The sequence below is a fragment of the Terrapene carolina genome, unplaced genomic scaffold (assembly GCF_002925995.2).
Source record: "Terrapene carolina triunguis isolate 2854851 unplaced genomic scaffold, T_m_triunguis-2.0 Scaffold85, whole genome shotgun sequence".
NCBI classification, from domain to species: Eukaryota; Metazoa; Chordata; order Testudines; family Emydidae; genus Terrapene; species Terrapene triunguis.
In genome coordinates, this window is record NW_020664436.1 from 31,920,013 (window position 1) to 31,943,163 (window position 23,151).

General features: G+C 39.3%; 1 protein-coding gene across 1 annotated transcript in view; it reads left to right on the top strand.

Annotated features, from left to right (window-relative positions):
* The first annotated feature begins 15,145 nt into the window (after nt 1-15,145).
* The window catches only part of PRKN (parkin RBR E3 ubiquitin protein ligase), a 969,496-nt gene continuing 961,490 nt past the window's right edge, over nt 15,146-23,151 (top strand). The window contains exon 1 of the mRNA XM_026649533.1: nt 15,146-15,395. Within this exon, the coding sequence (XP_026505318.1) occupies nt 15,146-15,395 (250 nt within the window). The remainder of the gene's footprint in view (nt 15,396-23,151) is intronic.

The window sequence follows — 23,151 nt, forward strand, 5'->3', positions numbered from 1 at the left end:
GCTTGTGATCCACTACAATCCCCAGATCGTTTGCTGTAGTACGCCTTCCTAGGCCGTTGTTTCCCATTTTGTATTTGTGCAATTGATTATTTCTTCCTAAGTGTAGTTCTTTGCATTTGTCCTTATTGAATTTCATCCTGTGAATTTCAGACATTTCTCCAGTTTGTCAAGGTCATTTTGAATTCTAATCCTGTCCTCCAAAGCGCTTGCAACCCCTCCCAGCTTGGTATCATCCGGAAACTTTATAAGTGTACTCTCTGTGCTATTATCCACTTCATATGCCCTTCCAGCTTGACTGTGAACTATTGATGACAACTCTCTAAATACAGTTTTCCAACCAGTTGTGCACCCACATTTCAGTAGGTTTGTCTAGGCTTTTGCCCACTTGATCCTTCCTAAATGGGGGGGGGACCCTGTGTGATCATGGAAGACTTCAATTTGAAAGACATATGCTTTGGAGGTCATGTACTGCCAATAATAAAACATCTTGGAATTTCTAAACATTATAGATGACAATTTCCTAACTCAAAAAATGTTGCACCCAACACGGCGGAATTCTTCATTAGATCTTGTCCTAACAGATAAAGAGCAGCTTATCACAGAACTAAAAATTGACTTGCTCACACTTATAATGTGCAAACAGAATAAAGTCCAGACAAGTCATACACATGCTTGGTATTTTAATAGGGCCAGTTTCACAAAGCTGAAAACAGTTATGAGCCAAGTCAGCTGGGAGGAAGAATTTAATCAGAAAAATATAAATGATAATTGGGAATAATTTGAAAACACCTTACTAGCTGCCCCAAAAGCCCAATCCCATGTTTGAGGAAGTAGGCTTGCTAGTTAAAAAAATGACCGGGTTTAGAGGGGAATTGAAGGCAGGTATAAAAAATATATAACAAATGAAAAAAAGGGGAAGTAGATAGTAATTAATATAATTCAGAAGTTAAGAATTGTAGGAATTGATAAGGGAAATGAAGGTCAAAAGAAGAAATCTGTGGCAAGAAGAGACAAGGACAATAAGAAAGAGGTTTTTTTTTTAAATAGATTAGGAACAAAGAGAATCCTGACAATGGTATTGGGACATTAGTAGATAGAAATGGTAGAATTATTAATAATAATTCAGAAAAGGCAGACACGTTGAATAAATGTTTTTGTTCTGTATTTGGGGGAAAAACAGATGATCTAGTCTCATCATATTAACTCTCTTCTGGAGGATGTTAAACAGAAGCTGCTAAAGTTAGACATTTTTAAATGAGCAGGTCCAGAGAACTTGCATCCAAGAGTATTAAAAGAGCTGGCTGATGAGCTTGTTGGACTGATAACATTGTTTTTCAATAGCTCTTGGATCACTAGTTAAGTTTCAGAAGACTGGAAGAAAACTAATGCTGTGCCAATATTTAAAAAGAATAAATGGGGTGACCTGGGTGATTATAGGCCTGTCAGCCTGACATTGATCCCTGCCAAGATAATGGAGTCACTGATACAGGACTCAATTAATAAGGAATTAAAGGAAGGTAATGTAATTAATGCCAATCAACCTGGGTTTATGGAAAATAGATCCTGTCAAACTAATTCGATATTTTTTATGAGATTACAAATTTGGTTGATAAAGGTGATAGTGCTGATGTAATATATTTAGACTTCTGTGAGTCGTTTGACTTGGTACCACGCAACATTTTGATTAAAAAACTAGAACAATACAAAATTAACATGGCCCATTAAATATATTAAAAACTGGCTAACTGAAGGTCTCAAAATGTAATTGTAAATGGGGAATTGTCATCAAGCGGGTATATATTTAGTGGTGTCCTGTAGGGATCAGTTCTTGGCGCTACACTGTTTAACACTTTTATCAATGACCTGGAAGAAAACATAAAATCATCACTGGTAAAGTTTGTAGATTACACAAAAATTGGGGGAGTTGTAAAGATGAAGAGGACAGATCACTGATTCAGAGCAATCTGGATCATTTGCTAAACTGGGTGTAAGCAAATAATGTGTGTTTTCATTCATGTAAATGTATACATCTAGGAACAAAGAGTGCAGGCCATACTTACATGATGGGCGATTCTATCCTGGGAAGTAGAGACTCTGAAAAAGATTTGGGGGTCATAGTGGATAATCAGCTGAACATTAGCTCCCTATGTGATGCTGTGCCAAAAGAACCAATGTGTTTCTGGGATGCATAAACAGGGGAATCTCAAGCAGGTGCAGAGAGTTATTTTACCTCTGTATTTGGCACTGGTGTGACCTCTGCTGGAATACTGTGTCCAGTTTTGGGGCCTACAATTCAAGAAATATTTGATAAATTAGAGATGGTTCAGAGAAGAGCCACAAGAATGATAAAGGATTAGAAGACATGCCTTATAGTAATAGACTTAAAGAGCTCAATCTATTTAGCTTAACAAAGAGAAAGTGAAGGGGTGACTTGATTACAGTATATAAGTATCTGGGGAACAAATATTTAATAATGGACTCTTCACTCAAGCAGAGAAAGGTATAACACAATCCAATGGCTGGAAGTTGAAGCTGGACAAATTCAGACTGGAAATAAAGTGTACATTTTTAACAGTGAGAGTAATTAACCACTGGAACAATTTACCAAGGATCGTGGTGGATTCTCTATCACTAACAATTTTTAAATCAAGATTGGATGGTTTTTTTTAAAATAGAAATTATTTTGGGGAAATTCTATTGCCCATGTTATACAGGAGGTTGGACTAGATGATCACAGTGGTCCCTTCTGGCCTAGGAATCTTTGACTTTGTGAATCCCTCTCCTATTCTTGGGCACACACACCCATTCACAGTGAGCTTCCACGACCCCTTCCTCACCTGCCCTACAGCTGTAGATTAAAGATGCTCAATCTATTTCACTTGTCAAAAGCAAAAGTTTTGTCAAAGTTGAGTGGTAACTTGTTTATAAGTATATACACAGGGAAAAGATTTCAGATAATAGAGAGCACTTTAATCTAACAGACATAACAAGAGCCAATGGATGGAAACGGAAGCTAGACAAATTAAGACTATAAATACGGTGCACATTTTTAACAGTGAGGGTAATTAACCTTAGGAACAATGTATTTAGGGATGTTGTGGGTTCTCCATTACTTGAAATCTTTAAATCAGGATTGGATGTCTTTCTAAAAAATATGCTATAGCTCAGTCAAAATATATGGACATGAGGCATGAATCACTTTGTGAAATTCTATGGCCTGTGTTATGCAGAAGGTCAGACAACGTAATAATAAACAAATAATTATTCCTTTTCGTCTTAAAATCTATGGGTGAAATCTTGGCCCTATTGAAAACAATGAGAGTTTTACCATTGATTTCAGTGGTGGCATAATTTCACTTATGTATCCCGGAAAAGTTCCAGCTTGTACCCAAAAGCTGCCTGTTGGGAATATATGATATATATGATGCTAATGAAAGCTTTCCCCATTTAAGATTACAAGATGTAATTGATGGAATAGGGAGGAATCAGTAGAGTTAGCAGGTGCTGACTTAGATATGCTATATATATTGAGCTTGGTGGCCTTAACAATATCTGTGATATCCTTCCGATGCATTCACATGACTTATTTTAGAAGACAGAATTGTCTCACAGAACACATGGAAATTCTTGCACCTTGATGAGGTGACATACTTCCTCTGAGACTTAATGATCTGGTAAGTCCCCAAGGCTTATTCTTCAGTGTGGAAAGTATTTTGAAATTCCACTAGTCCATATCATAGTTGTGGCAGATACATCTTCTCTGAATTGGGGAGTTCATATAGCTGAGATCTACACCCAATATAGTTGGTCTTTCATCCCATTTGGATTCCTCATCCCAGAACAATTTTGCAGATGAAGATAGCCTTGCATACATTTTGGCATTTGGAGATCTGATTTGCTAAAATTTGATTCTGATTCAAATGTCAAAGTGTTTTACTCCAACAAACAGGAAGAGACTGCATCTGCCTTCTTTGTCAAAAAGCTCCCAAGATGTGAAGCTTGGCAGTGTTCCTCAAGAAATTCCTGACTGCCACTTACTTGATGGGGAAAGAGAATACAGTAACAGACTGGTTCAGCCCAAAGGGACTGACCCACACATGTGGTCCCAGATCAAAGAGAGGATCAAATCTTTCTCAATTAGGGCACACCAGCAATATTTCATTACCAAACCTCTGAATAAAAGCTGTGTTCCTCCATACTCTGATGGGAACTGAATTTAAACTAGTGACAGAATGAAACATCTCCTGAGTCACCCAGTCCTTTATTTTTACTTTAAGTGTAACAAGGAGAAAACTATTTATTTTATTGTCCACCTTGCATGTACAGCAATTTTCAAAGTAATTTTTTCATAATGTTTTCAATGTCCATATCCATACAACAAATTGACCAATATTAAATATGGATTTACATGATAAACTGTAATGACTGTGAAGAAGCTATTATGGCTAAATTACAAAATTAAGGCAGCACTTGGGTTTTTAATCTTGTTTAATTCCAATTTGTCATGTGGTGTTTAATGTAAGTACTCTGAAGTGTTCAGGGACATATTTGTTATGATAGGCACTATATAAAAAAGCAAAGTTGTTTTTGTTGTGATGGTCTGTGTAGTCAACAGTGCATATTTTTAAAAACACTCCAATTCATATTTACAAGAGCAGATCTGCATTTTAAAAACTCCATAAATGTGTATTTATTTGACTTCAATATTTTTGTTTGCTTGGTAATTATATGTAGGTGAATGAAATATTCCCCAAGTCACCAATACTGCAAAGACTTATGACTGTGATTTATGACTTATGACTGTTAAGCATGTGAGAAGTCTATTGAGGTCGGAGAAACTACTTCTTTGTGAGGTTACTTGCATACATAAGCCTTTGCAGGACTGGGTGTAAACATGTATCTGTATGACTGTTTCTTCTCTCTGTATTTAAGGACTTTCCTATTTCTCTTTTCCAATTACTTTAAGTGGAGATGGGGGAAGAAGACAATAGCTAGATCCTAACCTCTGATGAAGTCTCTTTGACTCATTCTGGCAGTACTGAGGGCAGGAGCGGCGCCAGGGTTTTTGCCGCCCTAGGCGGCAGCGCTCCTCCTCAGAGCTTTCGGCGGCGGGGGTCCTTCCGCTTTACGTCTTCGGGGTGCTTCGGCGGCGGGTCCCGGAGCGAGTGAAGGACCCGCCGCCGAAGCGCCCCAAAGACGCAGAGCAGAAGGACCCCCGCCGCCGAATTGCCACTGGGGACGGCAAAATGCCGCCCCCCAAATCCTGCCACCCTAGGCGACCGCCTAGGGTCGCCTAGTGGAAGCGCCGGCCCTGACTGAGAGGCTATAAAGTTATCCTAATTGGGCAGCTTAATATTCCCCGGGGTAGGGGAATTCCCAGTAGGCATACAGCCAGTGGTTGAGGGGAGAGGTTGTAGTTGGAACATTTGTGTGCTGCAGCAATTCACAGTGAGGAAAAGGCCTCTTGGAAACTCACCCCAGCTGGCACAAGTTAGAGCACCTGTCAGGCTCTTCTGACTTTTCCTGGGGACTGAACAGGGGCCTTCAGGGATTAGGGTTTGGCTTTTTCATATAAAATTAACTTATACTTAGGAAACTTTTTTTATTTAAGAGCTGTGTACTAGAGCTGGGTATAATTTTTCAACCAAACATTTTTCAGCGAAAAATGCAGATTTGACAGTACAGAAATATTTCATCAGCTCATGTTACATTTGCGAATTGTTTCAGTTGAAAAACAAAACTTTTAAAAATTCAAAAAAATCAAAATCAAAACATCATTCTGAAACAAAAGAAAAATCAAAACGTTTCAGGTTTTTTTTCAGAATGATGTTTTGTTTCCAAATTTCCTTCAATTTTATTTTTAAAAAATCAAAAACATTTTAGAACGACCAAAATTGAAATGAATTGTTTCAGTTTTATCAAATTAAATGTTTCCTTTGACCCAAAACATTTTTTTTAATTTTCAATTTTGTATTTGACCCAAAATGATTTTTTTTTCCAGAATTGTCAGTGAATCAAAAAATCTGTTCTTTTCCCAGCTCTCCTGTGTACTTGATTTGATGTGTTAGGCGATATAGTAAGAAACAAAATTTTATAGTTTCATTGATCATTTTGGTTCTGTGTCATCAATAATTATCCTTTTGTATGGGTGGAGAACCTGAGAGCGTAAGTAACTTGCACAAAATCATAAAGTACATAGAAAACTGGGGAACAGAATGCAAAAAAATCCCAACCCCCTGACTCCCAGCATCAATCTTTAATCAAAAGACCATCCTTCACGTACTACTTCCCAGCCACAGGGTGACTGTCTGATTGTCTTTTTAAGGATAGTAATGACTAGTCCTCAGTCAACACCTCTTCTTTCATGCGGCCCTTTACATTTCCTGAGACTTTTAGAGCAGATGAAGACCTAGGGGAAGGGCAGAGGTAGGCACTGGAAAAGAGGAAGATGGTCCCAGGAGAATAGGCTTGGGAAAAATGCAAGTTTCTTTTTTTTAAGGGTCTGGGACCCAGAGCCATGTAGAGTGGATGGGGCAAAGTTCTCCTCTCTCCCAGCCAATCAGGACAACTTCCAGGGAAAAAAGCTGTATATATTCTGTCTCCCTTCAGAACGGGGACAACAGCAGCCGAGGAAGAATGGTTATGTGTGGACCAAGAAGGTAAGGAAAAGAACTATGTAGAGAGCTGTTGAAAGCATTCCTGAAGGCAGCAGTTGGGAAAGCTGCTGAGAGCCCAGAAACTTGGACCCCCCAGGAAGGAGGGCCATGCAACTCCCTAACCCAAGGGTAGAGACTACAGGCTAGGACTAAGAAACACAGGCACCAAGAAAAAGGGCTGTGCAACCCCTGAACCTCAGAGAAGAGAGTGCAAATCAGGGAGACTTTGTTGAGTCTGAGTGGAAGAGACTATTTCAAGTTTATCCGGGCTTATAATGTAGGGGACATTTTGTCTTATACCATTCAGACTTCGTTGAGTTTTTAAGGGGTCCAGAGAGACGGGGAAACTGAGCAGAGCCATGCTTGGCCAGCTGGGGATACTACAGGGCAGGCATGCCATTTGACACTGCACTGCCCCACTTTTAATTTGCATTTTTAAAAGTGTAAATAAAAGCAAGTAGTGTTTAAACACTCTGACATGCGTGTGTGTGTTTGTATGTGTAAGATTGAGAATGAAGCACTGTGGCAAACCCTTTAGTCTCTCCTACATTTGGTGCAAGAGAAGCTAAGAAAGAGAAAGCTACTAATAAATTCAAAGTAAAATAACGCCATTTTACATGTTCCTTTTATAATATTTTCTTATGTTGAATCAATTTAAAATTCATTATTGTTAAATTTTTCAGGATACTAACTCAATCTGTTATAACGCCAATAATACATTGTTTCCTCTACTGCCCCACTCCCTGCCCAAGCATGTGTGTAATCGCAAACCAATGCCTGCCATGTATCTTATTGTTTAATTGTTACACTGAAGGACACACTGAAGCAATATTGATTGTTCAAAACCTGTATTTTTTTAACTAAAAATTGGCTTTAAAAGATGGAAGACCTTTGTCACCTTGTAGCCTACGATTCACACATTATTATGTGAAATGTTTTGCTCATTAAGGGCTTACTCACACAAATATTCTTTACTCATGCAAATAGCCCAATTGACGCCAACAGAACTACTTGAGTGATCATGATCATGAGCTAACTTTTAGAAGATTAACCATACAATCTTCTTTGACCACAAATTGATTATTTTTAAATTAAGAGTCCTTTTTCACATCTCCAGAAGTTCTAATTGTGCCTTTTAAAAAAGTGTAAATTTTCTCTGTTGGCCTAACAGGATTGTTGCATTTTATTGGGTTTAGCATTCTGTATAACCACACTGGTTTGTACGTATGCTTCTCATGGCAGCGACTATTTTTTAATCTTGTGTTTTATTTCTTTTTCTTCTGTGTCCATGCACATAGATAGCTCTTAATAAAAAAAAAATAATACTATGTGTTGATAATCTCAGCAGCTTCCAGTGTCCTGTTCTATCAGCCAACATGTAACAATACCAGTTCATGTAGTAAAACAGTTAAAAATAAATCAATAAAAGGCCAGTTCCAGCTACTGGATGTGAGAGAAGTATCCAGTATAGCTAGACACCTAATTGTGTCCTCAGATATGAGTATGCCACTGCCATTGGCTTAATGCAAGTGCATGTGTACCTGAGGGTACAATTTAGCTCCAAGAAATCAGTCTATCTGAAAAACAATGAAGGGAAGGGACTGAGGATAGAGTGTTGGGCCCATTCTCATGACCTCTGCCTTTGGGCATCTATTTCAGGAGTGGTAGAGTATCAAGGCCAAGGATGAGCTAACCTTACTCAGCATCCCATTTTGGTCACTCCATTATCAACTCTTTTCATATTTGACATGTCCTGTAATTAATTATAACCATTTTTATTTGTCCCAAAACTGATTCATTCCTTAATTGATTGATTTTGTGTCTGCTTATTGACATAACTGATTCACTTTATTGCTGATTATCTGTGTTATGGGTTCATATTGCATTGTTTCTCTACATATTTACTGCATACAGTAGTTGATTCATCATATAATTGCTTCAAGGCTTACTGTTCTTCACACTATTCAGCAGTTCCTCTGTAACTGTTTCTTAGGATAATTGATTACTAGTCAGTATGGCCAGTCTCTGTTCACTTGTCATTCTTTCAACACCATTTCTCTATATAGTATTTTCTTCTCTCCCCTTCCATCTCACACCCCTTTTTGTTCTCCCTTTTCTATGGCTCTGCATATTCCTCTCTCTCACCCTCATGAATTGGTACCCCACATCTTTACTGCTTCACCTCTAGACTCCCTGAATGTGCGTCTGCAACTGCAGTCTTGAGTTCCAGTCTTCCAACTAAACCCTCTTCAGTTTGAATTTTGCCATCTTCCATCCACTGATTCTGCTAATACTAAAGTCTCTAATGACCTCGTGTTGGCCATCTCGCAGGGTCTCTACACCATCCTCGTCCTCCTTTACCAGAACCATAAAATGTTACTTTTGAGGGGAGGTGCTATATCTCAGAACCTATCTATTAAATGACTACAAATTTTTACCACTAAGGCTACCTTGGATTCTAATCAGGCACAGCAATTTTCAAACTAGTCTGAGCACACATGTAGATTTTAGAGCACTTAGAGAAATCAATCGTTAAGCTATGATCTCATCTCAGCCTTAACTGTAGTGGAGCTACCACCCTGCTATAATATATATACACAGGCAGTCTAAACTTACAAAGTATGCACTCTGTACCTGAGAGAGCAACCCGACAGAAACAAGATCAACAACAGCCTACATGTATACTAGTCTTTTTAAAATATGTATTATTTCTCTGGTCAGATGTTCAGTCATGCATATTATTCTTTTAAAGGTTATGCATTGTTTATATGATAAAACATAAGAGTTTGGATATTGGATAAATGTATATTGTGATATGAATGATTATTTCAAAAGCTTACATGATTTACTGGATAGACCTTAGATTAGACTTCTGTTCTGAATAAATAGAAATCTTGGCACATTTACTAATTTTGCAGATGCATGTTATTTACATAATCTCTCTTGTAATGGTATGCATAGTATTTTCATGATCTGTTTGTGTGCTGTATTAATTAAAAAGGCAATTTGTCTTCTAATGGATCTTAAAAGCTGTGTGGTGCTCTGTCATTCTTTCTTTGTTTATAGATTATGACCCAAGAGACTGCTGGTGATACTATTAATCTAGGTGTCCTGCTAAAAGTCCATGTACATTTTTATTTAAAATGTTAAGTAGTATTTTTCATAATTTTTCTTCAGAATAACTGAATGCCATTAATACATTAAAGGCCTGTATTATTTCACTTTGAATATTACACATACTATTTTTAATATATGTTCAGAAAGTGTTTAAACACACAAACTTCTACTTTCCCCCACCACATTTACTATAGATAAATTATTTCTTTGCTGACTTTGTGTATGTTAAATCTCTGGCTTTAGGAAATGTTTACAGTTGAACTACACCCCATAAAATATAGATTTATGTAATAGAGTTGCTGACACCACCAGAGACTACTTTAATGAAACTGTAATTTATTCAACTAAATTAAGATTGTTTGGTGTGAATCAATTGTGTGTGTGTGTGTCTGTGTATATAAAGTAGCACTCTCTCTCTCTCTCTGAGTGCTACTTCTTTGCAATGCAAATATATGTTCTGCCCTAAGCTATATCTCATGGGTTGCTGTTCATTTAAGTCCCCGGAAAGCCCATTGAACATGTTTGTTTAATGTTTTCTTAGTGATTATTACTAGCTTTCACTTGGAAGGTAAAAGGCATTAATCTATGTGCTTCCTATTTGGCTCTCTTTTTAAAGAGAGATACCTGCATTTTCCCCTTCTACCTGCTTCCATTGTGCCAGTTCAATGTACCCCATGATATTAGTCTTTAGACAATGAGTGAGGCCTGAACAAGTTGGCTGTACATTTATGCAGATTGCCTAAGGAAAAATTGTTAGTGGATGCTGTCCCTATGTTACTATCTAAAAGCTTGATCATTCTGATAGAGACAATTGCTGCCCCCAACAATGCTGTTAACATAAGGATTGATTATGCCCTCAGGCATGATTCTGAGGCCTCAGTGGATGTCCTGAAGGTTATTTTTTCATGTACATACTTGCTTTGGTGGTTTCTTGCTTGTCATTAGAAAACATATTTCAAAAAGTATGGATAAAAATTGCAGAGGACTCAGGAAGCAGGAAGATGTTGCATTTCATTAGATATGTTCCTAATTGGAAGTATATGTGTGAAAATATTAGCAGTTGAAGAATATACAGGGCCGGCGCAACCCATTAGGTGACCTAGGCGGTCGCCTAGGGCAGTAACATTTGGGGGGCGGCGATATTTCGGGGGTGGGACCTTCCGCTGCCTAGAGCGGCAAAAAAGCTGGTGGCGCTCCTGAGAGTATAACTACATTTTAAGACAGCGGTCTTCAGAGAATAAATTCCGTGGACAGCTGGCAGAAGACCTGAACTGAACATGGCATTGGTACCATGTGTTTGGATTACTATTAGGGTTGCCCGCCCTCCAGGATTGTCCTGGAGTCTCCAGGAATTAAAGATTAATCGTTAGTTAACTGTTACGTTATGTGATGAAACCTCCAGGAATATGTCCAACCAAAATTGGCAATCCTAACTACTGTCCAAATATGGTACATGTTATTTCTTAATGGCCAGCTCTATAAACAAGAACTCCAGCCTATGCAGGTGGCTTTCTTGTGTGACAGTTCTCTTTATCCAAGACAAATAAATTTAGTGAGATACTGGGATATCTAGTGGAATGACTTGCTTAGGGCCTCCAAAGAAGAGGTCTGTAATCCCTTCTAAGAACATAGTTTATTTATCAGCCCAAAGGTTAAGCTTATACTTTTGATGAGTCAGGTTTAGGAATCACCAACCCAAGATCAGTCTTATTCCTGAAGATGTTTTGGTGTAGCAACTTATTAAGGTTGGGTTTCTCTGTGGTAGGATTTATATGCCTTATTCAAAGAACATGGAAAAAAAGGTTGCTTATAACAATTTTGTACTGTGGGTCTATAAATAGTGGGATACTTCCTTCCAGAACCAGGAAAGGAATAGAAAAACTTTTCTTAAATTTAAAAAGTGTGTGTGTGTGTGCTCACACGTGTGTATAAAATTGTGATTGCATCTATATAAACAGTCAAGTAAAATGTGTTAGTCTATGCATCTTAATTATTCAGTAGCTATGGACGGGTATTATGTAAGTCCATGAGGGAACCAGGCATCCTTTGCTGGTGAATGCAGCCTGCAAGTATGTGGCATACATCTTGTAGCTGGCCACAGCTGCAAGGGGTGAAGTCACAAAGGCCCCGCTTACAGTCATTAGCAGCCTATCTGATCATTCCACATCTGAAGCAATGGGGTTTTACCCAGATATGGCATGGAAGGTGAAAACCAGGGACTGGATAGTTGGATCTGTCATGAGATAAGCATTGGCTATGTTCAAAGCTTGTTCTTGCCACCAGTACGCCATCTGGAGGTGATATTGAGGTTCCTTAGGGAAATTGTCCAAATGGGATGCCTTGAGCTAAGATGGTGGTTCGGTGACTTAAAAACATCTTTTAACAGAGTTAGCAATGATATATCTTGCACCTTGAGAAGCAGATTCTGCAAGGCAACTTGTCACCTGATGTCAGGAGGGGTGATGTTGGACAGAACTGGCAGCCAGGTCAGGTTGTTTGGTCTCCTGGTACCTGTTATATGCATAGTTTTATTTAACTGAGTGTCTACAAGTTTTGTGTGAAAAGAGCTGAATCACACCGGGGAGCAATACTGTCCTACAGAATTGCTCAAGGCAAGCCAAGTATGTTCAGTGTCTGCATTGTGGTTCCCGAGGTAGAACCAGCTGATTTGCTGATCAGGTTGTTTCGTCTTTATTTTCAACAAGGTCTTGGTAAGGTGCTCCTTGAAAATCAAGTTATGGTCTAGTGTAACACTTAGTTACACAGGTTTTGGGTCGCGGCCCTGGCTGTGTCCATTTAGGAAGATGTTGAACTGTTTTTTGGCCTTTGTATGGTAGAGGGAAGCAGCTCGAAATTGTCTTTTTGGCACTAGGTTTAAGTCTCCGTCTTTTACAAGAGGGGGCTGTGATGCTGGTAAACCAGGTGCCAGCTCTTGCCAAGAGTGTAGGCATCAGCTGAGCACTGACAAAGTCATCACTGGAAACCAGAGCAGCTCACCTGTATGTTAATATTGTTAAAGATGTTTATTGAACTTATAAGAATGTGTTTAGTGTTTAAACTCTATAAAATGCTTGTAAATTGTTGAGTGGATTATTCTTACTTGTAATGTCTGTATTCTGTGCTATCAGGTAGTATGGAAGTTTTGCTTTATAATTGTAAAAATGCCTGCTCTGAACTTGTGAACCTAGGCAGGAAAAGTAGTTCACCCACCCATCCAAAAGAGCTATCAAGGCTAAATGGGCCATTGTGGAACATCACAACACAAAGGCTGGTTTAATGGCCCTTTTACACCCATGAAATGGCTCCATGCAAGAAAGCACGTCCATCGACTTGAATTCTGGAAGAGAGAAATAAAGGTAGCTAACGTGAAGATTTTTCATCTCTTTGCTGTTAGGACCTTTACAAGGGCTGGATCTGAGAAATAACAAAGCAGAGATCTTCAGAATCAAACTGGGTTAGCCCTAAAAAGACATTCAGTGCTGACAGATTACTACATCTCTATCACCTTTTGGAATCCTAGATACAACTCATTTGTGTATATATGTTCCCTGCTTTACCCTGTAAATAATTCTCTCATTTCTTTTTCCTAGTTAATAAAGCTTTAATTTGTTTACTATAGGATTGACTACCAGCATTGTCTTTGGTATGAGATCTAAGGTACAAATTGATCTGGGGTAAGTGACTTGTCTCTTGGGACTGGGAGCAACCTGAATATTTTGTGATTTTTGGTGTAAGTGACCATTTATCACTAAGTCTAGCTTGCCTGGGTGGCAAGATAGTCCTCTTGGGCACTCCAGTCTATCTATGACTCCATGGTAAGTGTTACAGTGATCCAGGAGTTCACATTTGTTACTGGGTTGATGAAATCTAATTATAGAGCATACCACCAGTTTGGGGTCTCTGCCCTGCTTTTGACAATCTGTCCTGAGGTTCGCATTCTTGGTCATGAGCCACTCCACAGTGTGATGGGCCATCTCGTTCATGTCAGCATTCAGCTAGCAATTTAAAAATTAAAGAGGAAAAATGGCCAATATACTGAAGATCAGACTGGTCTTGAAGGCTAAATTAACAAAAATATAGCCTTCTTATGTGATTTTTCTGTACATTACTTTTATAATACTGAGATTTATTTCTTCAGACAGTAGTACTTTGAATGTACCAATCCACTACTCCCTCATGGTGACAATGATTGAGAGTTGGCTGAGTATCCACCCGCTTGAATAGGCCTATTTTGTCACAAAATGTAAGTCTGTATTATGTACAAGCCACAACTAAGACCGTAAAACTTGTTCATGCAAAGAAATAAAAATTTACCTTGCTCTGAAAAGGATTCCCAGCAATTTATCATTTTAATTTATGTACTGTCTTAGCATAAAAATCTATTTAAGGGGCTCTAGCCTATTCTGATAAGACATGTTGAACAAAGTAATGCTATTTCAAGAACACTACCTGTTTTCACTTAGGTTTAAAGCACCACTGTAGTTTAACAGATTCTCATATAATGAAAATAATTTTTAGAAAATGATATGTAATAGAACCACCTACTCAACAAAGAGATAGGAGAAGGGAAATCTGTCTCTCATGATAGACTGACAGGGGGAAATAGAGGCTGCAGACTTTGGTCTCCTGATTATTATATGGTATTGTTTAGTATATTGATTAGTGAACATTTAGCTTGCTTGTATCACTTGAAAAGCACAGTAAGGGTAAAAATAAGCACTTGCTTCATCATGTTTGCTCTGTTAAAAAAATAATCCCCTTCAAATAGGGAGCCAACTGTTGTGCTGTTTTTCTCTCCCACTGCTGAAAGGAAGCAACTCAGTTTTTCAAAGCATCTCTGGTATGGAACAAAGAATGGGCAGTGAAAATCCAACTTCTTTGAGTAGCATCCCTATGGGTGCTCCACTTCAGGAATTCATTCACCCCTGGGCCTTTGATTGGAGATTTTTGGTAGCGGTTTGTTCAGCCCACGCACATACTCTATACATCCTCATACCCTGTAGCAAGGATATGTAGAGCTGCGCAGATGCACTGCTCTCAGTTCCTTCTTGACCACCTTTGGCCTGAGATGGGCATTGAGTGTGCCCACTTCTGCTAAGTGTCTTATTGTTAGATAGTTAGTTAGTTAGTTTGTTAGTATATAGTTAGTTCCTTTTGGGGTTCTTGCCTGTTCTCTTTTACTTGTTTTCCCACTTGCAGGGTCATTTTGAATCTTTATTTTCTGAGGTGTGCCAGGATTCCCAGGCTCAAGGGGTAAGGCTGCTGATAGCCTGTCTACCTCCAGATCCAGGTCATAGAGAGCTTCAAAGGATAAGATTTGTGATACCCAGTCTACCTTAGGATCTTGGTCACTAAGAGCTGCGAGGGTGAACATGGCTGCTAACCTGGCCACCTTGAGATCCCAGTCACTGAAAGCCTCTGGGGCCAAGGTGCCTGCCACCTTGCATTCTAACTCAGTGGATACCAACAAGAGGAGAAAGAGTGCTACATCTCCTTCAAAGAAGCCTCAGTCACTGGAGACCTCAGTCCCAAAAAGGAGTGCTGTTGAGGCTCCAAGTGCTTCTGGTACTGTGAAGATGCCTGAGGTTGCTTCTGAGTCAGGCCTCTACCGAGAAGGACCTGGTACCAGAGACCTCCTCTGCTCCCAGTGGCCATATCCACACAAACAGGAGATCAGCACCATCAGACTCTCTTTTACCCTTAGTACCTACTTTGGCGCCCCATACTGTTACATCTCAGTGTGTGCCTGGGCATGCTCATCCCTCAATGGAAACTAGCCAGGTACTGATCTCGGCACCAATACTGACCTCCAGTGTTCCTCCCCTATCGCAGAAGGATAGATACTCCAAATAACTGTAGTCTCCACTGCTTACCGGTACCACACACCTCCTGGCACTGGGATCTTCTGGGCTACCAACTACTCCTTTTTCATTGAGACCCTCTCCTTTTCTGACTTCCACCATCCAGGGAAAACGTGGTGACAAAAAATATTGTGTCCTGGCCAGGGATACAGAATTTTTATTCTGACATCTGACAGAAATTCTTTGGTTGTGGATTCAGTCAATGAACTTTGGAGGCAGCACAACATGAAGTCTGTCCCATATAACAAGGGCCAGAAGTGTCTTGATCTTTTTGGTCGCAAAAGCAACTCATCTGCAACATTACCTGATTCTCCTGTCAGACTGGAGTAACCCCATTGATTTCAACTGAGTTACTCCTGGTTTACACCAGTGTAAGTGAGAGAAGAATCAAGCCCAGTGTTCCTTATTTTGATTTGTTGCATTTGAGGATAACTGTCATCTAATGCATGGTTCTTGGGGATAGAGACTTCTGTGTAGCCGGTATTGTTAAACAGGGCTGGCCTTAGGGAAAATAGCACCCCAAGTGAACTTTCTTTGGTGCCCTTTAAGTACTGCTCCCCAAGCAGCAGGCAACTGCTCAGCAGGCGGAGCAACAGCAGGTGGGGCTACAGCTTCAGCCCCGGGTGGCAGAGCTCAGGCTGTTAGCCCCAGGTGGCTAAATGGAAAGGCGCCCTGAAGTATGGGAATAGGAAGAGGGAAGGCAAACCATTTTTCTTTTGTAACCTGGGGTCACAGTATAGAAAGAGTTGAGAACCATAGGTCTAGTGGTCTGAGCAAGGTGCTAGAATATCTCGGTTCTTGTCCTAGTTATTCTTTTGATTTGCCATGTGATTATGGGCAAGTCATTTAAAACTCAAATTTCAGAGGTGGCCAATGATTTTGGGTGCATCAGTTTTTGCATGCCCAGCTTGGCCATGATTTTCAGAGGCACTGAGCACTTACATCTTTTATTCACTTCTGAAGACTTAGGGGGTCATAACCAGGGTCCTACTGTACCCAATTGTTCCTTGGCTGCTGAATAAGCCCCTTGAGACCATGGACAGCGTGAGTAAGATAGAGCGGATGTTGCATCATCATCCAAAATGACCCGCTGCCCCTTAAATCCCCCCCCCCGGGGCTGCAAGCGCCGCCTCCACAGCTCCCATTGGCTGCAGTTCCCGGCCAATGGGAGCTGCGGAGTCGGCGCTGGGGTGTGGGGGCAGTGGCAGCATGCGAAGCCACCTGTCCCCCCTCAGGGGCCGCAGAGACATGCCAGCCGCTTTCGGGAGTGGTGTGGGGCCGGGGCAGGCAGGCAGCCTGCCTTAGCCCTGCTGCGTCGCCAGACTTTTAGTGACTGGAGATCGCGATCGACTGACGGAGGCTCCAGGATCAACCAGTCAATCGTGATCGACTGCATCATTCATAAGCACAAGTAAATTATGGAATGGAAATGCTGAATAATTTGAAATGGCACAATATTGCTACTAATTCAAGGTGTGTGAAAGACTGGATATTTCATAATAATATTTATAATGATGTCCATTTGTCCATGTCTTCATTTAGGAGGGTTACAGATTCTTAGAGGCTTTATTTTTATACTTGGCAACTTAGGCAAGTATTTTGGTTAATGAAGTATGCATTTTTGAAGACACTTTTCACTATGATTCCTAATCTGTTTTTATAGACCTTTTATTGAATGTTTTAGTAAAGTTTCTCAAAGTCCATCCACTAAATAAGATACATTTGCCAGATCGTGCTTTTTTGCTGGGGAGCCCTGAAACTATAAATTGTTAGTCTGAGGATATGTCCTTGATGCTTTGTTATTTATTACTCAGAAATGCATCCTTAGGAAACAGATTCATATTCATGCACTGTGAATTTATTGCTGATTTAGTAATTTCTCTGTCTTTGGAATTTTTTTATGCCAAACTGCTAGAAATCGTGGATTTTCTAAAACGTGTTACTTTTATTTAACCTTTTCACAGAAGATAGAGATGGCATATGGAAGGTGGGCTAGAATATATTTTATTGTTGTTGTTATTGCAATGAAGTCTTTGATTTGTGTCCCTCTCCAATTTCTCTACCATTTTTTTGTGGGGGGGTTTTGTGAAATGAAAATTAAACATTCACTAAAAAAAAAAGAGAACGAAGTGTATGGAAAGGAAATAAGGTACATATTATTTTTCTAATGAGACTTCCTATGCTGCATTTATACCCTCAGCATGAGACATACAGAACTCCACAAGTTCTATATGTTTTTGGCTCCTCAGGGAAGCAGCCTGGAGTGGGAGCATGCTTCTGAAGTGTACCTCACTTAAGGTATGGCTACACTGCAGTTGGGAGCATGCTTCCCAGCGTGGGTAGACAGACATGCATACACTCGCTCTGCTCAAGGTAGCATGCTAAAAATAGCAGTGTAGCCAGGGGTAGGACAGTGGCAGTGCAGGATAACCACCTGAGTACAAGCCCACTCAGATTGCTGGGGAACATACTCAGATGGCTAGCCTGAGCCACTGCCTGGGCTACCTCTGGCTGTACTGCTCATTTTAGTGCATTAGCTCGAGCAAAGCTAGCATATTTCTGTCTATCCGAGCTGGGAAGTACGCTCCCACCTGCAGTGTGAACGTACCCTTAGAGTGCTGTCATACATTCTAATCCCAGAGTTATCTACATTCTATACAAATTTGGTGTTCACTCACTTCTATTTTTGAGAATTTTTCACATCAGAAATAAAGCCTCATGAAACTGAGATTACAGGTACAGTTAATTACGCTAAAGGAATGAATCCCACACTAATTTAAGTTTTTTGCTTGCATAGATATATATTTATTTATTGTGTTCCTCATCTAAGGTCTGTGTCCTACATTGTGTCCCATATTTGGGACTTGACAGGTTGAGAAATATGTGTATAAATCGGCCCCTCTGTAATGGTGGTTACACCACTCCCTGGGCCTTCCAACCAATAACAGTTGGTTCCTTCTTGACTAAACATTGAAGGAACTGCCCTCCCCTCCCCCACATTATCTGCTTCTCTTCTGTCTCCAATTTATGTCCCATTCCAGCTTTGTACTTCTCCTTGTGTCCTTTGTATACTATCCTTGCCTTCCAGTCACATCTGTGTATTTACTTTTAAATTAATGTTCTCTGACACTCTGGGTCTAATTAGCCCATGACTGTTGACTGTCTTCAAAGTTAGGTTTTAGCACTTTGTTTTGGTTACACCTTTGGTGCTTTTCTGTTCTTTTCAAGGCCTTCATTTCTTCATGAGACCTTGGCCATTTTTGCCCTGAAAGGCCTTGACATTTCTTCTCTGTGATTCATAAGCATAGTAGCTGGACATCCAGGGAGTCATGGGTCTACCAGTAGAACTGGAGTTATCTTGTGGTCCTGGCCACTCCCACTTCCTGTAAGAGCCAAAACTCCATTGGAAGTTTTGCCTCTCTTGTGTTAGAAAGATGAGACCTAGTAGTGAGAATCATACTCAGATGATATCTTCATAAAAGCAGAATTACAAGGTAAATAACTTGCCCTTTTTAATTTAATACACTCGTTGATTTCTCTGCTTGGTGTAAGCAATGTCCTTATAAAGGATGTTGATCGTGGCAATGAAACTGTTATGTTGAAATGGTATAACTAGTGCAAACAAATATTATTGCAGTTTCTATGATATTAATGCAAAAAAAAAATTACTGTGGATATATTATTAAACCCAACAATGGTATGTTTTGGCATATTTCAAGGAGAAGAAAAAACCCTACTAAATAAATTATATTAATTATCTAAATAATGACAGGTGTGCTGAGTCAGTTTAAAAAAAAAAAGGGAAAAAGAAAGCAAGGAATTTATCTACCTGACAAAAACTGTTTGGAATGTTGTCATTTATAATATATTACATCATAAATTAGTAACACCTTAAGTTCTTTTGCAGATGTTTGACATAATCTCCATCCTTCATATTGTTCATTTGAGTGCTTACAGAAATTCCAAGAATCTAATAGCAATATAATTAGATAAAAATCTGTCCAACACTGACTTTTTCCATTTCCTTTTTATATTTTTTTCCTTCCCCCCCATCTTTTCTCCCACAATCTCTGGGTATATAGTCATTAATAAATCTTAAATAATGTATATCAGTATATATGGTATGTTCTTTATTAGGATAATAACTCCCCATAATAAAAAGTGCCAAATAAAGTACTAGAAAGGCTAACGTCTTCTTTCTTGACATACTTACTGGCATATATTCTGATGATTATAAAACAAGTTAATAAAGAAACATGACCTCTTTATTGTTCTGTGATGGGCAAAATAGCTGCTGCCCTGTTTGATGTAGAATTTATAATTGCACTTTGTTGATGAAGCATCAATTGTGATGAATTCCTTGAGGATGGTGTATTTCAAGAATATTATTACATACATTGGTACTTAATGTTGATCTGTATTTCCAGTTTTAGGTAGCAGTGTTATTTCAGAATTCTGATTCTTGTTGAAATGATTTAATTTCAGAGATAATTACTTACACAAATTTCTCACACTCTAAAACCTTTGACCAAATTATCAATTTCTTTAATTCTTATTAGACATTTTGATTGGTATCGCATGTAGCGTAAAACTTAGGCTGCTGTTTAGGCCTAAACATATGCCCTTTTCCATTTCAAAATCATGTAATTTAAATAAAAAAGTAATGCTACTATGTGTGGGTCACATCGTGTGATTAGAGAGCAGGTACAGTTGTAAAAAAGTACATGATAAATTCATCACATGGCTTTGCAAATGATCACATGGATTTTATTAGTGTGTGTTTGCACATAGATAATGCACATGTATTCAATATTCTTTGTCTCTGCTCAAAGTTGATTTAAATAATATTAGTTTGAGAAAAATCCGTTCTGCAATTTTGAGTAGTTGCTGTAATTTTCAGCATGTCCTGCTCAGCCCAGGTACTAGAAATCGTATGGTACAAAACTCATTGATCAGAGTCCTCCTACACTATATAGGCAATGCAGGGTGAATCAAGGTTCTTAATTTATTTTATATTTGTAAAGATAGTTGATTAAAAATCTCAAGTAAATTTTTTCTGTCAGACAAATCCTGTAGTCCCTGCTCTGTCCTTACTTAGACAAAATTCCCTTTGAACATGATTTGACTCTTAAAAAATGGAAATTGATTTTATAAAATTATATTCTGATTCAGTTAATATTATTAATATTATTGTAGGTGATGATAAATGCTTATGTAAAGAGTATTTTAAATAGTATAAATATACCCAATATCTATATATTTAGACAGTATACGACACTCATACAACTGTGATGTAACTCTAGAGTGTTAGAAATATGTACGTCCTTTCTTCAACTGGCTACCTATTTTGTAGCAGATATAGTTTATGATGCAATATTTTTAGCAGCCAGGTCATACCATATAATGTTGTGTGGCAAAAGTGGCCTCTGGCTATTTTGCTGGGTGGTGGACTTAGAATCTAAATCATATCTTAAGAGTTTATTCCCTAAGGGAGACATTATTTGGGTATGAGCTAGATACCAGAGAAAGATGCAGTGTGTAAACTTTTAAAAATGACTGCCAGGGAAGAGAGAAGCAGGTAGAACGCTGAAAAACTCAAGAGGGACAAAGTTATCTTTGAAATGTGGCAAATCTTCAAGCTTTGCTCCAGGAACACCTCCCGCCCCCCTCCCCCCACACACACACTTTTTGTTTGTTTGTTTCAGAACAAAAGACAGGCACAGATGTATCTTTTCTCTTACACTGTAACAGTTGTTTCTTTGAGGAACACACATTATATAGTGCCATAGTAACTTGTTAGACTAAAAGGGTTAAATTCTGCTTTCATTTACATCAGTGTAAATCCTGGTTTACTCTACTAAAGTCAGTGATGTTACTCAGAATTTACACTGGGTAACTGAACAGAATTTATCCCAAAGAGTTCAAACAAGCATCTGCTTAAAAACACTTCAAACTGGAAGTTGTATTCCTTCTACAGTACCTAGTGTCAGAGATTACACGAGGACTTCCTGCTGACACATATCTAGAGGCTTCTTTAAATATGGCCATATGCTGCCTGTGCTGTGGATAGCCAGGCTGACAACCAGTTATGCCACCTCCAGCTGTTCACTGGCAGGAGATGGGGAAGTGCTATCACTATCTTTGTTCTGCCATCTCTCTCTTTTTTTTCTTTTTTCTTTCAAAGAAGAGCTGGAAAAGGGTGGCGCTGAGGATGGCCTAGCTCCCACAGCATAGGCAGCCAGCCAGCAGCCATGCTTACAGAATCCCTAGCTGCACTGACGTGTGCCAGGTAGCCTCAGGATTAATGAATAGGCTTGTGAGACCCCTGGGGGAGTCCTCACATACACCCTCATATTTGCAGGCCCTCATCTGAGAACCCCTGCCCTATGCTGTTGCTGAAGAGATGTATGTTGGCTTTGCTCTCTTGCTGCCCCGTTGTTTTTCTGTCCAGTCTCTTGCTTTGGTAATCATAGAAATGTAGGGCTGGAAGGGACCTCTAGACGTCATCTATTCCTTCTCCCTGTCCTGAGGCAGAACCAAGTTCACTTGTCAGGGATGGTCTAGATTTTAACCTGCTCTTAAAAACCTCTAATGATGAACATTCCACAACCTCCCTTGTAAATACTGTTCCAGTATTTAACTATCCTTCCATTTAGGCCAGGTCTACACTAAAACGTACATGGGTATAAGTGCGTCACTCAGGGGTGTGAAAAACCCACACTGCTGAGTGATGCAGTTATACTGACCTAAGCCCTGGTGCATACAGCACTATGTTGACCGGAGATGCTTTCCTGTTGGCATAGTAGCGTCTTCACTGAAGCACTACAGCGCATGGCTGCACCAAAGCTTTTCCTAATATCTAACCTAAATCTGCCTTGGAGATTAAGATGAATACTTTGAAGTTTGTATTTCTGCTGGTATTAACAGCCATTCTTGAGTAACACAGAGGTGAATTAGGCTCTGTATCTCAAGAAAGCACTTGTGGCAGAAAAGTTACACATTATGTTCTCAAGATTCATCCTGTGTTTTGAAAAAGGTCAGATTAGGTGATCAAGCATAATCCTTTCTGGTAACATATGAATGCACAGGGATAGAATGGGTAAATGAAACAAACTTGTGAATTCAAATATTAAGGAATTAAGGAGTCTGAGGTGTTTCTCATGCCTGTATTATTATGAGCAGGTGGCTTCCCCACCGTGCTCCAAACACAGTACACATAGGCTATAGCAGGCTTTACCCCTTTCTCCTTGAGGTTTGGTCTCATTGAAAATAGGAACTGAAAAAGAAATGACACAAAATCCAGCTCAAGCTTTTCCTTGTAGAGGTGGCTACTCTGAAGATTCCTTTCCCAGGATTGGTCAATCACACATACTTTTGCTTTCTAAAGAGCTACTCCAGGCAAACATTACCAGAGTGTTACAGTTATGAAACTGTAATACTGAAATATCGTATTATTACATGCAAAAAGAAACAAAACTTATCACTCTGGTCACAATTTATTTTATTTACATTAACTG